General features: G+C 35.2%; 1 protein-coding gene across 3 annotated transcripts; it reads right to left on the reverse strand.

Annotated features, from left to right (window-relative positions):
- Positions 1–1332: 1332 nt before the first annotated feature.
- LOC113051037 (general transcription factor 3C polypeptide 2-like) lies at positions 1333–19760 on the reverse strand. 3 transcript variants are annotated; one of them, XM_026214644.1, is made up of 19 exons: positions 19573–19760; positions 18673–18893; positions 18237–18456; positions 17105–17405; positions 16923–16999; positions 16748–16825; positions 16566–16664; positions 15570–15797; positions 15365–15476; positions 15107–15218; positions 9413–9444; positions 8654–8783; positions 8382–8526; positions 7761–7922; positions 7579–7666; positions 7379–7498; positions 7131–7298; positions 5221–5328; positions 1333–3782 (listed from the first exon to the last, which is right to left on the reverse strand). In XM_026214644.1, the coding sequence occupies exons 2-19, from the start codon at positions 18857–18859 to the stop codon at positions 3624–3626; spliced, it is 2526 nt and encodes an 841-aa protein (XP_026070429.1). In that variant the 5' UTR covers positions 18860–18893; positions 19573–19760; the 3' UTR covers positions 1333–3623. The 3 variants fall into 3 exon arrangements, with proteins under 3 accessions (XP_026070429.1, XP_026070432.1, XP_026070431.1); XM_026214647.1 differs by having other exon boundaries at positions 3624–3782; positions 18733–18893; XM_026214646.1 differs by having other exon boundaries at positions 3624–3782; positions 16923–16996.
- Between the last annotated feature and the right edge of the window lie 1293 nt (positions 19761–21053).

Raw genomic sequence — 21053 nt, forward strand, 5'->3', positions numbered from 1 at the left:
CCAATGTGATGAACAAACTGGTAGCAATATAAACTATCATTTTTATAATTCCCTTTTGCCTCATTACTTGAAGAACCTGTTGAAAGTAAAGACATTTTTACATACCAATTAATTAAAGCCTAGAATACTGCATACTGCAAAGTAGTATTAAATATTCCATTCTAAACATATAGCCAAGCTTAAACAACAACACAAAAGGAGTGGAAGAAAAAAACGTGTTTGGAAGCAATCATTCATTTTGCAGTCACAATAGCCAGTGTTAGTACTGGCACAGAAATTACACACTTCACTTTGCTGGGATGCTGTTGTGGGTCACTCTTGTTTGTCAAAGTCAAGCATGCTATATTCAACAGCAACCCACCCTCCATACATTCTTGTCTTCAGGATCTGTCCAGCTGTGGTCTGCAATGAGGTATAGGAAAATGGTTTAGCCTCTGCACACAAACACACACGTTTTGCACAGAATTTCCATCTCTGATCTCGCCACACTGCCCCAATGACTCTATGACATTCCAGCAAGTGGTGCAACATTTCTCATATCTCTGCAGTTCAAAACTGAGGTCATGGCAGCAACAAACTGTACAGTAATGAAGCACATTACTTCTGAATGTCTTTTAAGAGCCCGTAAATGTGCACTAATGTTCATTTACACTACATGTGAACATTTTTTTATAAATAAAACACTGAATATGATTTTAGACCAATAAACTGACTGATAATTTTTGTGTTTTAAAGCTTGTGTGTACTTATAAAATGTAACTGTAATCTATTGTGGCATTGTGAAAGAGTTTTAAGGCTTTGCTTGCATGATTTCTCTCTTTTTTTTTTTAAAGTGACAGTCAATCATTCATAAATTATCAAAATTACCCAAGGACCTCGCAATCTCACTCAAATTTCATTAAATTCTATATTTTATCTATTTGTTTTGATAAAATGGATCTATATTTTAAATGTGAATATCACAGCCATTTATAAAACAGTGAGAGTGAACGAAATGATATTATGAAAGGACCAGTGCATAAGTAGTATATTTTTGATAATGTTGGGGTTGATGTGCCAAAACTGCATTAAAAATTTTACTTTTAGAAGGACCACGGTGACGGTTTACTGTGATTAAGAGAGTTATTTCTGTTATGCTGGACATTTAACCATTTCTATGAAAGGGATTAGGAACCTTTCATATATATATATATATATATATATATATATATTTAAAACACATGTACAAAAAATGTACTGCATAACAGGAATAGCTGATTTGAAATTTTTTTAATCTGAATGTTGTTACAGGAACAACAAAAGGTTTTAATCCAGGAAAATGTCTTCCTACTTGCATTTTTAAACATCTAAGGTTGTATAGCTCATCTAACCTTACATCTCTGGGGAACAATCAATAATCAGATTTTCTTAAATTCAAGTAAAATACATACACAACAAGAAAACCCTCCTAGTATTATTTGCTAGAACAAGTCGGAGACTTGCTTTGAAATTGCACACACAGCATCACAACTCAAGGTAAAATGACTATGACATATCAAAAATCATTTTTAGATGCAGGTGCACTCAACCTAATGAAAGCTTCAAAACCCATAGCAGAGTGTGAGATTGTACATCATTGGTCATATTTTTGACACATTCTGCTTTTTGTGTCATTAACTGAAATACATTAATGTTGTTCTGTGGAAACTGGAAATAATTTACATGATTATTTTTGTCGTGCCTCAGATTTGTGTATTTGTACAGAATATACATTTGCTTCTTGTATAAACGTGTGTCTATAAAAGTCCTGTGTGTAAATGTTTGATCCTTTATGTGACCACAAAAAGCCACTATATAACCAGAAACTAATGATAGATATTTAATTTTTACATGCTATTAATTTTCTATCTGTCACATAATATGTATGCTCTTTGTAATCTGTAATAAAATCATGCAAATCAAACTCTTGCAGTGTCTTTCACAAGAATAATTACACCATGTTCAATTAATTAGTGTTGAATATGCAAAGCAATTTTATCTCAAATGATGATGAAACAATAGAATTACAGTTTTCTGTAGCTGTAAAGAATTCAGTAAACTGTACAAAAGAAAAACTATTTACAAAGTATGAATATTTGCTGATAAAACAGGCCAAAACTACTAACCATATCCCGAGTCTCACAATGAGACTGAGATATTTAAATAACACACTAAATAGAAATCCATTATAATAATCTTATTAACCTTATGTAATCTAATCTGACAGACCAAAGCAGCATTAAACTGACTGGCACCTCTCCAGATTTTCATCACTGGAGTTAATTACATTCACTCAGACAGCATTGAGGTGATGAATTATGAGGCGGGTATCAAAGTGCTCCTGATCTTAACTTCAGAGTGCTATTGGTTCAGGGACAACATTAACACATATGCAGGAAATTATCAGCAGAGTACATAATGCCATTACAACTCTGGCTAGACCTGAGTAAGAAGAATGTATAAGCCAGAAAACAGGCAAAGACTTGAAATAGTAGGATAGGAATAACAATAATGGACAAGAAAGCTCTGGAATGGTTCTGCCATCAACATTTAAACTTTTTGACTACTTACCCTCATGTCTTTCCATACCTGTTTGACTTTAGTCCTTCTGTGGAGCACAAAAGGTGGCATTTTCACACATGTAAAGGCCACTCTTTTCCATATAAAGAAAGTGAATAGGGATCTGGGCTCCAAAGCATTAAAACTACCAAACATTCATTAAATAACAAGATCTTAATTAATTTACTACAGTACTTTAGCCAAATTTAGGTTCATTATAATCTTCTCACCTTATTGGCAAGGCTGCACTGTGTTTGGACATGTAATCATCAATGATTGGTCAAATTGCACTGACATCAGAATTAACATACTGTATCTAAAGGCCCGATAGTTGAATTTATGTAGATGAGCATTTTTATAGAATGAAAAAACATTTGTTTTCGTGTACCACAAAAGATATAAAGTCAGGTTTGGAACGATATGATGATGACGATGTTTAATTTTTGTGTTACTATTCCTTTAAAATTAAGATTCAGGGTAAGAAAGCTTAAGCTAAAAGGGGGAAAAAACATCTTGATATGATAGCTAAGAGAACAGGCTAGCAAATATCAAAGTTTCAATCCAGTGTTTTCTCACTAAATGTCAAGATGAATGTGTTTGATCATTATATAGCACGGAACTGGAACAGGAGGAAACGGAGAATAATGCTCCCTGTAATTTGCACGGGTATATAAGTGCGGAGGATTTCATTCTCCAAACATACTTTGGAAAGAACAACGTGTTGAGATACTGAACTTAACACAACACAAACAGACCTTCTTTCTTAGCTTCAAAATGGTGCAAAGAAGTTCAAATGGTTTTCCTCTTTGTACAGTACTAAAAACCAAAATGCACAAAATTATAAAAACAGGAATATTCAGAGGCTTATCAAAATACCTTTCCTTCTTTCGATATAAGTTAAGGATAAAAAGTGTTTAATCAGTCTTCTAAAAATAAAAGTCTCTCAGCCTATGAAGATAGCACAGTCCATTTCAGGATAAAGCTGAGAGGGTGGAGACTAGTGCACTTGTGCTGTGACGGACAGCTGTTGCAGAGTCAGCGGGCTCCTAAGACTGGAACATGGCGCTAAACTGGGCTTGAGCTTGACGCAACTGCTTGAGCATCAAGGAGCTGCTCAGTCCACGTGCACAGTTCACACGCACCAAACCCGACTGCCCGCCTGACAGGATCCAGTTGTATGCATCCATGTTTGGGTTAAAACGGACCTGAGAGAATAAAAACACATTTTCTTAAAGGGGACATAACACGCACAGTTTCTGCCAATCTCACATTAATCTTGAGTACTTATAGCAGCATAGTATTGCATACTTCATAGTGCCGAAGAGTCTTTAGTTTCATCATATTTATAGAAGACAGATACAGCTTTATGTTTTTCTCCGAAAACAGCCGAGCTCTTGGAGGCGTACCGTGGGCGGAGCTAAAGAGTCATAAGAATGCAAAGCATTATGGGAACTGCGTCCACTCTTCCCATAATCCTGGGTTCTTTGGGAAGCTGAACATGGTTATCTTTCCTTCTCAACCAAAAAGCACAATCCTTTGGTGAAATTGCTGAATTTGTGGTCTTAAAACAAAATAACAAATTGTTTTCGAGCAAGTCCTGCGAAGCACTGCCAACGACTTCCATAACAGGAATGAAGATCATTGATGGGGTGCTAATAGGAAGGAATTCTTCCTCTTTATGACATCGAGGAAAAAAAAACTTTCTGAAACTTTTACAAATCCTGAAGGAGCGTATTTAGCATAGAAATACTCGTTTTTTTTTAAACTTTGGCCATGTTTAGCATGAGAATCCAAAGTCAGAATGCATGAAAATGCATTAGTTGATTTGACAGCACTAGTATACAGTATACATTATTACAATTTTATTATATGCATTACAAAAAATGTTACATTTTATATTAACACTTTCGAGTTCATTTTTCATATTTTACTAATTATATTATCACCATAACATTATGAGTGATCACAACATCAATATAACAAAACTGGGCATTTATTACGACCCTTCTAACTATTCCTTATCGAGCAGTCTTATTCAGAAAAACTCCCCTTCTCAATCTACACAGTCTGCTTTCCTGCTCTCCTCCTATCATCCACTCTAGATCCAGAGTGACATTTACTTAATTTTACAGGCCATTAGCTTCCGTCCATCTGGCTTAACTGTCAGCAAACCAGCCGCTCTTTCTTTCTCTTTCACTGGCCTGTGCAAATACAGCATTACACTGACACTGCTACACATAACTATAGCTTATCTAAAACCAGAAACAATACAGCTAAAACAGGTTCAGTCTACACAGGGTGATTGTTGTACATGGTGAACATATCTAGAACTAAAATCTTATATTACACTGTGAAAGAAATTATTATATATATATATATATATTTTTTTTTTTTTTACACAGCGCTCTTGAAAACTTGATTTTGATTGGTCTACGTCAGACCCCGGGGTCTAGTAGGTTGTTAACTACTGTTAAAAATTCTCCTCGGGTTTCAGACGTTATCCTGACATAAAGCAAGCATCAAATGCATCTGGCATGCAGATTGTCAGGTTATTTCACAGCTCTACACTGATAGGGTGCTGTAGGTGTCAGCGAGGACCTCAGCTGGGCTTGTGTGCTGCTGTATAGATAAATGCAATCTCACCTTGTAGAGCGCGCTCAGTGGCATCTGGTCCACTTTAGCAACACCTTTGACCTCATGATGGTGCAGGTGCTTCATCATGGGCCGAGTTTCACTCTTAGCAAAGGTCCCCTGAGAGAGAGAGAGAGAGTAAAAGACAAAAACAAGGTGTGAACACCCACACCAGGGTTAAGTGAGCACTAGAGTAGACATAGCTTTACTGTTCTCACACTTATTATAGTGGGTTTCACCGACTACTTCACATTACAATCCATGTCACATTCAAAATGTCACAATATCATAATTAGATCACTACTGAAACCCAGCACGTCTAGTTTCAATCTATCATCTCGCAGTTTGATTCAAAAAGTTAAGTTGAACGTGTGTACATTTTTCTTTTTTCCATTTAATGCTGCCCTTCAGGAGCTACAGAAGATCCTTACATATTTCCCAGAAGACAAAATAAGTACAATTTACCATAAGCTCTATATTCGAAAGGAATGTTAAGCCTAAATAGGGCCTAAATAAACAATGCTTTTGAGAAACGCAACCCTGGCCTGTTCCAGACCGTGGCCTTAAAGTGGACATGTGCAGTGTGCCGTGGATGGACAGACGGATGGGGTGGAGCGCTGGAGCGTGAGACAGCAGAACAGATGGAGCATCTCTGTGATGGGGGGGGTAGGCCTCCAGGCAGGCATGACTTTAAATTAATGAAGGTGTGGAACTTAATCAACATATAAAACATATGATGCTGGAAAAGAGAGAGTGGGGTGCCACTATGGTAACATGCAGATTGCACTCATGGGGTCTCCTGCACTCACTCAGGTGTGCTGGGAAAATAGCTAAGCCAATAAATCCAATCCGGCACCTGGACAGCCTGTGTGTAATGATCTGTGGAATACGCTGCAGTGCAAAGTCACTATCACACACAGCTCATACATAAACAGCTGCTTTCATATTCACACATTAAAGAGGACTCTAATGGATTTTTAGAAGGTCTTGCAAACACATACATAGCAGTCAACATTTTACACATGAAAAACATACAGAAAATCAGAAGCACATTTTCATGTCGGCACGTCCTTCCCACTTCCAGCAATTTACACCCATTTTTTTTTTAAATTATAAAGGTTCCAAACCCACAAGACTTTACTTAATCTTCTAAACACCATTTTTAACGAAACCTGATAAATTTTTGTCCTTCCATTGAAAGTCTAAGTAAAAAAAAAACTAAAAAAAAAGAGAAAAGGTCGTAAAGGCGTCATAAAACGAATCTATATGAATCAAGACGGTTTAATCCAAGTTTTGCTAAAAATATATAAAGCAATCATATCTTTTCAGAAGACTTGGATTAAATGGGAAGATTCATATGGATTAATTTTTCAACGCCTTTATGAACTTTTTGGATCTTTTATGATTTGCTTACCTGGTTTTTCGTTGGAGGGACACAAACTTCATCGGGTTTCATTCAAAATATTTTCATTTGTGGTTTGAAGGTTAACAAAAAGCTAAGGGTTTGTAATGGCATGAGGGTGAGTAAATGATGCCAAAATTGTAATTTTGGGGGGAACTGTGTGTCAAAAATGTAGCCAGTCACATAAAATGACACCTCCAGGTAAACCTAATATGGCCAGCACCAGCCTGCTTTTCAATAAAACAGCTATAAATATTAATATTAAAATAACCTAATTTTCTGTAGCTCATAGTTTAGAGCATTGCAATAGTATGTGTTCGATTCCCAGGGAAACCAAGAACTTATCAAATATAAATGTGTGCACTTAAATGAAGCATAAGTTGCTTTGGATAACAGTGTCTACATAATGCATTATCTGAGATCTATACTCTCATAATCTGATTTCCTACATCAATTCCTAATCACGGAGACCTTGACAATGATGGAATTAAACAATGAGGTTTTTTTTTTTGTTTCTCACCAGGTCCAAGTCATGAAAGTGGAGATAGTACTTTCTGATTGCTCCTTTGTAGCTCAATGGCTCCTTCCTAGGATTACTTGCAGCATTTTCCACTTCCTCCTCTTCCTGTTTCTCATCTCCAGGCCTCTGACCGGGTTCAAACTGGATCATGTCAGTCCTGTACACGGACTATGTGGGTTGAACAATGTAGTTAATGTTTATTCCAGGTTTGGATATATGGGAATTTAAATAATAATAAAGAAACTTACATATCTCCGTCGTCTAATACAGCTGGGATCAGTGTCCATTTCAGGAAGCAAACTAAATAAACAATCTCCTCCATTGTCGGCAATGGCAAAAGTATTTATCCAGTCAGACATTGAAAGGCTCTGAAAAAAGTTGTTTTGTCATCATTAAACCATTTTGTCAATACTAAACCACATAGAGATACTGTGAAATGTCTACATACCCAAATAGTGGGTTTTCTAGAAACCACAAAGTAAGGCTTGATTCCAATGTAACCTGAATCAAAATAGTGAACTCCATGTTGTCCAAACCTACACATGGCAACAGAAAATGATGATTTAGTAATAATATGATTTAAAAACCTCATACAGTATATTCAGAAGAGCAAAATGTTTGTGAACTGACGTAGCAAAGCAACACTCTGGAGCCATCAGGATGCCGCTCCAAAAGAGGGGCCAGTTCACTTCAGGGGACAAGCAGCGCTTTACTGCCAGAAGAGGCGCATAGGTTTTTCTCACATCCCACATTTTAGCCATGCGGTCATCTCCCACTGTCACCAACAAATTACTGCCAACAACAGAAGACAGAAACATAATATAATTCCTGCTTTTTTCATACCTCATCACAATAAATAAATAAATAAATACATACATACATACATACATTTGATAAAACAGTAATATTGTAAAATATTATCAAAATCTGCTTGCTATTTGAAAATATTTTGACATGCAATTTATTCCCGTGACTGTTAAGCAGAATTTTCAGAGGACATTACTCCAGTTTTCAGAAATCATTCTAATATGCCGATTTGGTGCTCAAGAAACATTTCTTTCTATTATCGATGTTGAAAACAGTTGTTCTGCTTAATATTTCTCTGAAAACCATGACACTTTGTTCCAGGATTCTTTTATCAACAGAAAGTTATAATAAACAAATCTTAAATAAAAAAAATAAAAAATAAAATAAAACCACCAACCTCAGTCGGTCTAATCTTACAAATGATGCTACACTGATGCTTCTCACCTTGAGGCTCTGCACCAGCACAGGGTCCTGATGTTCTCATCATGAGCATGGAAACAGTGGTAAGGGTAGAGAGACACACCACCATCTGGAGACCTGACTTTCAGTAGCATAGATTTACTAACAAGATCCCACAAACCAACCAGACCTGGAAAAGAGAAAGTGAACAGAAACAATCACAAACATAAAATACTGCAATATATATATATAAACCAAGGTGTTTACAATTAGACATTATGTTTAGATGAGCAAAGAGTCCAAACATATGAAATCACCATCATAAAAGCCAGCAGCCAAGAGGTTATGTGGCTTGACGTGGACCCAGTCCATAGCAAAGCACAGACCACTTTGACCTTTATGATCTGCCTGGCTAGAGCCCATCTTCAAAGTCAGAACCTTCTTCACCTGCACAAACACAACACAATAAAACAGATCATCTAACACTGATCTAGAATACAAAATCCATCTGTAAAGATGAAAGAATTAACGGGGTAAAGCATTTTATAAAACACACACACACACTACATACACACACACTTTATTTATATCTATATGCACAAATTATAATATATAATTAATATTAATTTATAAAGTAATTTCATTCAATTTCATGATAATCACAATTTAAAAACTAGCTATTTAGTTCTGCCATCGTCCAAAAAAGTTAGCATTAATCCTCCTCTCTGCACTTAAGATTTCGTTTGAGGGGCTCCTTCTACCATGACAGCTAAATTCCCTAATATCATCTCTTGAATGTGTGAAACCGTTATGTAGAGCGCCTGTAAAACGGCCCAGAGGAGCCATACCCGGAACAGTTTTAGTGAAAAGTCACTTCAGCTGTGAAATTAAGCTACAGTGAAAATTACACATCAGATTTGAGCAAACCTTCCAATGATCTCGTGCAATTCATGTCAGGTGCTTTCAGTCTAATGCAATGAATGTGTAATACATCATTCACTGTGTGGAATGAAACAAAGACAGAAGTCTTATCTGTGAGAACAAGAGGCATGCTAGTGAAGTGGATATTGACCTACCCGGCATATCAGCGGTGCTTGGCTGGTTTCACCTATTGGAAAGCACATAAATGTGTTCAATGGCGTGCACTTACAGATAGGAGCATTACTAGTCAACACATGACTGCATTTAATCAAGAAAAACAATAAAAGGGACAAGGATAAAATGACGTGCTTATTTGAATTAAACTAACAGCAATTCAGCTTAATATCATCATTTAAAGGGGTCATTCAAAGGACATTTGATCTTATACCAGAGTTTATTATTATTTTGCATCACAAATAGTCATGATTTAGCTTATGACCATTTTCCACTCGCTGTCTTGGATCATTATAATTAAATGGGCTGTTTTTGCTACTATTGCTTTAAGACTTTTTGTAAACTGCCCATTTCCTAAATTTCCTAAAAACTACAAACACTGCAAAATCTGGAAGTCTGAAACAGATGTCTGTGAATATCTATGCCTTTTAAGAGGGGCTTTTTTTTTAATGCAAACTGGTTAAAGCACTACTAAATAACACAACATCACAACAAGACAAAGAATTTCAAAGTTCATTTCTTTAAACAGGGATTCATTTTCTCAAACTGACAATATAAAACAAAAGGGAAGTGCTAGAGGTGGTGAATAGAGTCACGTGTATGAAAGTGTGTGTGACTGTGGACAGACACTGTGTGTGTGTGTGTGTATAACAGTGCGAAAGTGATATATAGCCGCATGACTTTAGGTCAGAGCCGTACAGAGTGGTGACGGGTCGATCAGGTCGATAAAGCATCGTACCTATGATCCACTCATTCTGGCAGCATGGCAGACAGCCCTGACCAGGGGCCCTTTTTCTGGACTAACTAAGGTATTTTTGATTGACAGGCCCGGAGGAAACAGGAGTCAGGTATTCGGTTGTAATTCATGACCTCAAACACTAACAACTGCGTTGCGATGCATCTTTTTTGTCATTTCAATTATAGATCCTTGCCTGATGAAAAAAAGCCAGTAAATTATCTCCATTGACAAGGGAGGAGTCTGCGTCTCTCTAGTCACCTCTTCACGGGACACCCTTTCACTTCAGATAAAACCGATTTATAATTATCTACCATAAAACCTCCATACCTGAGAACTTAATGGGAAGCGGGAATGTGGTTAACCGTTTTATCTCTAGTCTTTTGAAACTTCCTATAATTGCTACTGTGGGTTCTTTTCTATCAATAAACAAACCAATAATCAATCTACAGTATAAAAATGTTTAAATGAATGCAAATGTGCTCTATACAATACAGTGATTTGCACAAAATTAGAAGAATAACATAAATTAACAAAAACCTGAACATTAAACAAAGACAACAAAAAAGAAAAAAAAAACAATACAAATTAATAAACAAAAATAAAATTAATAAAGATAAAATTAATAAAACAAACAAAAAGTTAAACGATAAAAAAAAAAAAAAAATGTTCCTTTATATTCAAATGCACAATAAATATTGACGAAACTAAAAAATACATAAAAGAAACAAATACAAATAAGACAACACACACAAAAAAATAAATAATAAAAAATAAAAACAAGTGAAAAAATAGAGAAGCAAAACACACATGCTATAAAATCCAAAGAGCAGGACTGAGGTCAGTGAGAAGGATTGTACGCTCAGTAATGAAGGTTAGTTCCCTGTGGGTGGAAAGAGTTCTTGACCAAAGCTCATTGCCGGATCACTGCCCAAAGACTCTATGAGAGTGATTCCAGCAAGAACCACAAACAGTCTGTCAACAGAAAACAGTTTCCGAGCTCATCCCAGGGCCAGTGGGGAGATGTTAAACTGGTGGAGTGTGAGAAGCAATTTCTGTGGTAATATCAGGAGAATAAAAGAGCAGCGAGAGAAAGAATAGCCTTTGAAAGGTCATACAGCACTTTTATAGTTGGACAATATCCACTTTATCATTAAAAAAACTCATGCACATTCAACCAGGATTTCGTTCTCTTAATTTCCCTTCTTAAGTCTCCACTAAGAATCGACGCTAACAGCTTCAGTCCTTTGAAAAAGAGATTTTTAAAGACAGCATTTGTTACATCCGAACTGCTCCTTGTGGCCTCAGGAAAGTGTCGTTAGGAAAGCATTAAAGCTTAGAGTAGGATCAATGAATTAGAAGCTCACAAACAGAGAGAATACTACACTGGCAGCACTGAAGTAACAGAGATGGTTCATTAATGAACGTGGGCAGTTGGTTTCTTATCTCTACTGGAGCAGGGCCCGAGTCTACCTCACAGAGGGCCCCAGAGGGACCAGAAGGATGGACCGTATCATTACTCAATAACTAGAGAAATCTAGTACAAAAGAGGACAGTCTGAATGATAAATAGTGAGGATGGCAATGAAAAAGCCTTACTAGTATATTAAGGGTAGGGGAAAGTGTATTACTCCTACTGTGTTATGAGGATGAGGATGTGCATTACATTGTATTTAATGCACACACACACACACACACACACACATATACATATATATATATATATATATATATATATATATGTGTGTGTATTAAATACAATGTGCATTAAATACAATGTGCATTAAATACAATTTTATATATATATATATATATATATATATATATATATATATATATATATATATATATATATATATATATATATATATATATATATATATATATATATATATATATATATATATATATATATATATATAAAATCTTGCATGAAATTTTCAGGTTTCACATGTCCATTTTTGATTAAACATTTTGAAAAAAACACAATATTTATTGAAATGGTAAGTTTTTGTTATTTTAATTATTTTTTCTTTATATATTTAGATTTAAATTATATAAACCCATAAAGCCACTTGTGCTGCTTTTTTATTTTTATTTTATTTATTATTTATTTATTATTTATGAAACCACATTCATTTGAAATAGAAAGATTTTGTAGCATTATGTCTTTTCTGTAACTTTCAATACTTTTTATGCTGAATAAAAGTACTAATTTAGCTCGCTCAAAAAAACTCAAACTTTAGATTATTAGTATTTTCAAAAATTATTTTTTTACATTCCAAGTATAAAAAAAGATTTAAGTTTTTATTAACATTAAATTATATTAATATGAATTTGAGATTATTAACAAATCAATTAAGAATATATTAAACACAATTTAGCATTACTGTATCAAGAAACAATGTATTATATTGTAAAATAATGATTTCACCGGAGGTAAAGAGTGCTCTTAGGCACAACACAAAGAAGAAACGTTTCCATCATGTTTAAACAAGACTGCTACACGAGTTACAAATGAGGTCTCAGTGGTATAATGGAAAGAGTTAATGGTTCGCTTCTTACTGGGTTCAAACCTGCAAACTTTCAATTAGCAGCTTTGATCTTTAACCAGCCGACTACATCACTCAGGATAAACATATTATCTGCTCTTGAGATATGATGGATTGGTAGGCTGTATGCTCAATCAATTAAATTATGATGTGCATTCATCATGTTAACCCAAGGCTGGCATCTGGCTACAGTCAGCAAACACAGTAGTAGCAGATCAATACTAGATGAAGAATGCCACACACACTAGTGTGTCTCTCTCACTTTCTTACAGTCATCATTTGTGATTGTCAAAAGGGTTTTTATAGTTCAACCAAGTCTATGGTACCTACCATTCCCATGAAATGGCTGTCATTTGAATTCTGCAACATCAAAAGCAGCATAATATAACAAAATGCTTGCTATTCACATTTCTTGCAAAGAATTTTATTTAGTCAGAATACACAGATATGTTTGAATGGTCATTGGAGAAATACGCTTTTTTGCTTACAGAAAGGTAAACAGCTCATAAAGCAGACTCAGCTAGGAGGAGAGATCAGTATGACTGCAGATAAGCGACATTTCACTGCTGTGAAAAAGGGGGGCTGCTTATCAAACGGCTGAAGGCAGTGAAACTCAAATAGGCACTAGACCAACCCTTTTTTCTAGCTCTCTCACTGTGACTGTGATGAATGAGAAGGCCTGGGAGGATAATCTTTTGAAAACACACACACACACACACACACAGTAGAGATAATGTGTTTTTAAGAGAATGAAAGAAAAGAGGAAAACAGGGAATGATGCAGCTGATGGCAGGTCATCAGTCTGTTCCCAGCACTCCCTGAGGAGAGGCCATTATGAGCTCCCATGAGACAATCAGCCTTCGCTGGCTATTTGATCAGAGCATGAGGCCTTGAGATGTGCAATGAAATAAATTAAAATCCCCTCATCCACATTAATTTATGTGCCTGAATAGCTTAAACAAATATTTGCTAGACAAATTTAATGTAAAGACACTAATATTGTAAGCAGACAAAGAAAAAATATTATGAATTATTTATATAACAATAATAATAATTATTATTATATAATATATTATTAATTATAATAATAATTATTATTATTGTGTTCCTGTAGCTCAATTGGTAGAACAGGGGGTTCGGTTCCCCGGGAACACAAGATATGTAAAAATTGATAGCCTGAATGCACTGTAAGTCGCTTTGGATAAAAGTGTCTGCTAAATGCATAAATGTAATTTATTATTTAATTTTTTAATTTTATTTATTTTTTTACTTTTTTATATATATAAATAATAAACAGATATATTATTATTATTATTTAATGAATGAATAATAATAATAATACACTATTATTTCGATATCAACAATAATAAGTATTTAAATATACATATATTATTATTATTATTATTATTATTAAATGAATTAATTATAATAATAAACATAAGAAACAGATATTAATTATTTAAGTAATAAACAGATATTATTATTAAAGGAATTAATTATAATTGTTATTTTTATTATAATTTTTTAATTAATTAATGATTAACAATTATTTTTATTGTTCATATAAACATTTGATTTGACAAATTAATATTTTTATTAATTTAATACTACTATTAATACTACTACTACTACTACTACTAATAATAATAATAATTATTATTATTATTAATAAATTGATTAACTATTAATAATAATTATATAATATTATTATTTGTTTTATTAATAAATAAATAAATAAATAAAATAAATAAAAGCAGTTTAACAGTTAAGCTTCAATTAAAAAAAAATTAGGAAATTGCATGTGTTCTGTTTTAAACTGTTTTCCAATATTTGTGAAAATTAAGCAAAGACATCATACAAGACAGATTTGCATTTGTTTAGTGGTAATGGGAAAATCCATTACAGTTCTTGGCTTGAGGCTCTTCTATCTTGTGCTGCCCTCTTTTGGAAGGACCATCAAATTGCACATTGATTCACGTGGAGTTTCTAAATTATGAGTGACCATATTCCAGCAGAGCAGGGATCTTCAACCCCACCCACCCCTACAGAGCTGACCTCCTGCAGACTTCAAGTCCAACCCTGCTCAGACACCCCTGCCTGTTATTATCAAGTAACTCTGAACACCTAAATTAGCTGCTTCAGGCTTGTTTGATCAGGGTGGGAGCTCAACTCTGCAGGAATGTGGCTTTTCCAAGAGCAGGATTGGACATCTATGTTCTAAAAAAACAGCCTCAAGTGTCAAAGAGACAGAGAGTGAAAATAGTTAAGGAAAAACTAAACTTTGACTGTCTTTGGAACAGCAATTTCAAGTGGACAAGAATGCTAAAATTTATATAACCCTACTAAAGAAATAAGAAGCATAGGTTATGCATTTCACCATTTACTCGCCTTTACTCTGGTGGTGTGCTGCAAGGGCTTCTGGGTGTGGAAGACTGTATACACCAATGCTCCCATTAGAGAAAGCTGCTGCTAAAACACCTAATCTAGCCATCTGTGGAGCCTGAGAAAAACCGAAATACATAAACACCATGCATACTGTAAAGAAAAATAAAACCTTCTGTTTTGCATAATTTTAATACAGTTAATAAAATGTTTCTCTCTTTGAATATTCTTTTTGGAACTTTTTGGTCTAATGTCATTTCTTACCTTTCTGCTGGTAGAGGGCAGCTCCCACACTCCCGCAGGACACCACCTTATATTCCAGATGCATCCGTCATCTATCGCCAAAGCATATGCTAGACGAGGAGCAGTCGAGGGCCTGAAGTGGGGAGAGAAGTCGAAAATTACTATTTTATTGAATAACCAAACATTTCATCTTAAAGCCGATCTGAAAGCGTCTTATCTGTGTCACCTGCTTTTACACTCAAGGTCTCCAATTTCCCACAGCTGTAGTAAGACAGGGCCTGTGTGCAGTTTGTTGATTTTGTGTTCATCATCCATGCCTTTGTGGCAGTAGATGGCGGCATACTGTCTTGTGGCCGCCCCGTCAGGACATGGGCACCATTCCAAAGACCGCACAGGACCCCCCACAAAGAAAAGAGCATCCCAGCGCTCAGAATGATGTGGCAATGATTCAAACCTGCAGATTAGCATAAAACATTATATATAGGAGTACACCTACACTACTGTTCAAAAATGTGGGATCAGTTCTTTCTTTTTTATTATTATTTAGATTTCCATTTAAAATAAATGCTCTTTTGAACATTCCAAAAACCCTGACAAAAAATGTATCACGGTAAATATGATAGAGTGCAATTTGTTTTCGACATGGATAATAATAATAAATGTTTCTTGAGCACCAAATGAGCATATTACAATGATTTCTGAAGGATCACGTGACACTGAAGACTGGAGTAAGTTACGTTTTAAAATACATTTGATATATTTCATAAAACGACTGTATTTTTAATCAAATAAATGCAGCCTTGGTGAGTGTAAGAGACTAAAAACATTTAAAAATCGTGCCAACCCCAAACGTTTTGAATAGTAGAGTGCTTTAAAATAAATAAATAAATAAATTGAAATAAAAGCAGAGAGGTTGTTATTCTACTAATTGAGGGTTTCCCTAACTGAGGTTTGAACTACAAGGGGTTTGTGAGTTGATAAAAAGATGTTAATAAAAAATATCATTTTGAAGTAAAAAGATTAAAAATATATATATATTAATAAATATTCTATTTTTTTATATGATCAACTATGAACTGTAGAGAATCATGCTTTTTTTAACGTAAATGTGTTGTTAAATTATTCAAATATTATTCAAGTACAATCAGTGGGTACTTCAAATAAATATTGTAGGCCAGTACTAATTGGAATTAATCGTAATAACTAGTGAATCTAATCTTACCTCTTCACCGTTTGCAGTTTGATCTGTCCCTTGATACTTTCCCGTGTAAAGGTAAAGGAAGCAGATTCCTTCTCTTGGGGCAAATATTTTTCAGCCTCACTGTTAATTAAAACAAAACAAGTGTTAAAATAAAGAATTTTTACATTCCATTCATATTATGAGGTATTTAGCTACACCGATACCTGCTAGACAGGAAGTGCCAGTCTTTGGCAGAAGGAATCCACTCTGGAAATACCCAGGGGGAAAAGTTTTCATCCCGGCTGGCAAGAGCATTCGTGAAAAATGGACAAGCATTATCAAGACACTAGGGATACAAATATGAATTCTTACATTTTACATCTTTGGTAGATGGCTTACAATTTTTTGGTCCTACTAAAACAGTTCCAAATGGTCTCCATGACATTTTTAGCCAATCCACTTGGATGCGGACCCTGCTTTTGAGCATAACACAATTAAATTAGACAACACAGATATGGAAAGTAATGTCAAAATCATCCAACAGCGCAAAAGGTTTAGTTAGTATCGGATTATAAACTCACATAGTTTCCTCTGGGTCGTCCGCTGGATGGTTTGGATCCTCTGCACTCCACGTTCAAGCTGACGTCTGGGTCTGAATCATCTTCTTCATCTTCACTCTCTGCCTCTTCATTCTCTCCTGGGGAAAAGTCCTCATCGTCATCTGAGTCGCTTTCATGATCTGGAATTTTTCTTTTCACCCCCCTTTTCCTTGGCGTTTTCTTGTCAGTGCCATCTACTTCATCAGATTTGGCCGTATCTTTCAAGGAGGATTCTGATGGAGGATCAAGATCCTTGGCAAGATTGTAGAGATAATCTAAAGCACTAATCAAGATGGAAAAGAAAAACTGATTATTAACAACATCACTACAACATTTTAAACAGAGAGTGATGTGAAGCCAAGCACAGCGTTGCATACTGGGAATTTGTACTCTGCATTTAACCCATCCAAGTGCACACACATAGAGCAGTGAAGAGTGAACACACACACACACCTGGAGCAGTGGGCCACCCTGGGGCGCACCCAGTTGGGGTTTCAGTGCCCAAGTGGGTCTCACCTCAGTTAAAGAGAGAGCTATAAATGAACTCCCCCTACATACAATCCCTGCCGGTTCCGAGACTTGAACCCAAAACCTTTGGATTACAAACCCAACTCTCTAACCTTTAGGCCACAACTGCCCCCACAGAGACAGCTAATGGCATCCTAATGAAATATAGCAAGTTTTTGTATTGAAATGCAGCATGCAAAAGTGCAAATGTGAGTTTTCTATTTGCATCTATGTTTTTGCTTCTAATAATAATTCTTATATAAATGTTTTTTTTTTTAAAGCCACTTTGTGAGTCTTTCAACATTAAGATTGTTGCCTTATGTCTCCAAATCAGAACATGTCATCTGACCATTGATTATTCTTTAGAAAGATTACTCACTCTGCTGCAGGACTGCAATGAATTGTTTTCAGGAGATATAATAAATATGGCAATTTACAAATTGAATACACTTAGTAATGTCTTCTAAATATATGTTAAAACTGCAATTGTGCTTTTTTCTGCATGTGACTGCTGTTTAACAAACGGTTTTATTGCAAGTTATTAAACTTTTTTATATATAGCATGCTGTGTGGATTTTGGGAAACTGGATACAACTGGAGAACATACACTTTCGCAGCTCTCCTCTTGGGCCGACCACTAGAAGTGAGTTCAGAAGTATCAGAGACTGCTGAATTGTCATGTTGTGGTGGAGTCTGTGGAACGATCTCCTTTCTTTTCCTTCTGCCGGGAGTCTTAGCCTTTGGTCCTTGCTTCTTTTGGTTTCCCTCTGTATTAACTGGGTCTTCCTGGTCCACGCCTGGGGGACCCTCAGAGCTAGGTGTGTGTCCTAAGAAAGCCAGACACAATAATAATAAAAAAAAGTTTCTAAGAATGATGTGGGAGTAAGATGCATTATTGATTAGACATGTCTGGGGGGAAAAAAATACTAAAATGTAACTTTAAAATGAAAAATATATATTAAAAAAATAATCCCAAATATTAATTATAATAGTATCTTGATACAAATGCACTACTATAACAGAAATGTTCTTTGGCTGCTTACTAGGCATTTGCATCTCTAACTGCATCATATTCTGCGGCTCTGAAGAGTCAAGAACTTCACCTGAATCCTGAGTCGCTCCTTTGCTCTCATGGTTAATCTGTGCCGATCGGTCATCAGTGTCTTTTTCACATGGCAAACCCATTTCTTCGCCTTTCTGCTTGCCCAACTTCAGGGCAGCAGCTGCCATTAATACTTGTTCTTTCCCAGAACTGCTGCCAGCACTAGAAGCAAAGAAAAATGTTGATTTTATATGCAAATGTATATCCATATATATTCTCCTAGATACAAGTGTATTCAAAACAGAATTCAAGCAATTTCCATTATATTACAAGGTCAAAAGTTACGTAGGCCGATCCAAAACGCATGGTATTATCACGTCATGTTGGCACTTCTCTCTGTTAGTGTGACACCAGAATAGTAGTAAAGTACAGAAGTAAATCCACGCATGCGCAAAGTAGCGATGACAGGCGACTTGCCTACAGCACATTGAGCTCACTCAGTTTTGCTAAACAACAATTCATCAAGTAATTCAAACTCCTACTGCTGCAAAAAAAAATTAAAAAAAATAAAATAATAATAATAATAACATAAAATAAAAAATACATTTGACATAACGCTGTAGAAAGCTTCCTCTCAACATAAAACGGTCTTTAAAATAAACATATAATGCTTTGAGATATGTTCCTAAGACCAGTAACGTATCTTCTAAAATACAACTTTATAATAGTCTCAAAAGACTTACTTCCAGGCTAGGAAAGCACAGGAAAGACATGGCTTTTTTCTCTGACTTTATGGGTTTTAACAGTGGCTCAAGATGATCAGACACTCTTTCATTCATCCATACAGTATGAGATACACGCGGGTTCGAATCCAACTCACTCGACAGTAGGAAATACTCACCGCAGTCAGATGCCAGCCACGCGCAATGTGTTCGTTCCTAATTTCAATCAAAACGCTTATATTCTTTCGTGCTGTACGGAAATGTGCTGATTTCCACGGCACCTTTGGCTAAAGCATTTTTGACATCAGCTTGCCGTCGCCGCCATGTTGTAACGCTCGCTTGCTCACTAGCGCCCCCTGTCCAGCACTGCCGCCACAGAGCTCGTTTAAACCTGCGCGTGATCCCGCCTGACCGCGAGGTGCTATCAATGTGGTCCAGCAGATAGAGTACTTTATTATCATTTTTCACATGCACAACGTTAAAGAGGACTGATTTTTGTCATTTATTTCTACTTTGTGCATACTTATTTTAATAGTAGGATAGTTTAAAGGAATATGTGAATTTGTGAAATAAAATAATAAATAAATAAATTAACAATAGACAAGATTTTTAATTAAATCGAGACAGCTTGTAAATGCGTTTTAACACTCATTTTCTCTCCCTGATCCAGGAACACTTGAACCTTCATACTTGTAACTTCAAAAAAAAAAAAAAAAAAAAAAAAAAATGTCGGGTCACTGGTCCACTGTGAAAATTTAGAGGTACAGAGCAGAGCTTTCAGAAAAATAAACACAAGGCTCGACATTCAGTATACATGGCTTATATTTTAATTCTGCATATCCTACAAATATATACACTAGCATAAAAAACCCTATTCGGCAAGGATGCATTACACTGATCAAAAGTAAAGACAGTTAAAGACATTATGTTTAAATTATATACTGTTCTTTTGAATTTTCTATTCATAACGAAAATTAAAATAATAAATAAATAAAATTAAAATTGTAGAAAGTATCATTGATTCCACTTAAATATTAAGCAGCACTGTTTTTAATGTTGATAACATTTTTTTTTTTTTTTTGCACCAAATCAGCATATTAGGTTGATTTTCTGAAGGATCATGTGGGTGACACTGAAGACTGGAGTAATGATGCTTAATATTCAACTAAGCCATCACAGGAATAAACAACATTTTAAAATATCTTAAAATAGAAAGCATATGTGCATGCTCCATATATTTTATTTGTTTATATAAAAGATGGAGTATTCATCTGTATTTGTTAATTATTTGATTGTTAAAAGGATTCGGTTCGACCTGGCTCAGAAATATTTGCATTGCACTGAAGCATTTAATCTTTGGCATCTTTGGAACCATACATCGAGGTCTCGAATAGTCTCACCGAAGCATCAGCTAGACGAGAGAACTGGGATACAGAAGGAATGTCAAGCAGGAGAGAATTTCCAAGCTCATTCCAAACACATATGATCTTTCCAACCATTGGTAAGAGTTAGGGTACATGCCCTTTCATCCAAATGCTCCAAACCACATTTTGTGCAAATTTTACTTTGTAGAGTAAGAGATTATAATTTTTTATTTTAGCATTATTAAGTGTTTCTATATAGCATTTTTCTTAAAAAATAGTTTTCAGCATAATAATTG

The sequence above is a fragment of the Carassius auratus genome, chromosome 31, assembly GCF_003368295.1.
Source record: "Carassius auratus strain Wakin chromosome 31, ASM336829v1, whole genome shotgun sequence".
Taxonomy (NCBI): Eukaryota; Metazoa; Chordata; class Actinopteri; order Cypriniformes; family Cyprinidae; genus Carassius; species Carassius auratus.

Coding starts and splice junctions, on each gene's coding strand:
- LOC113051037 (XM_026214644.1), bottom strand. CDS start 18,859: ATGGCAGCTGCTGCCCTGAAGTTGGGCAAGCAGAAAGGCGAAGAAATG. Junction 15,219..15,364: donor TGCCCTCTACCAGCAGAAAG/GTAAGAAATGAC, acceptor GGTTTTTCTCAG/GCTCCACAGATGGCTAGATT. Junction 8,784..9,412: donor AAGCACCGCTGATATGCCGG/GTAGGTCAATAT, acceptor GTGTTTGTGCAG/GTGAAGAAGGTTCTGACTTT.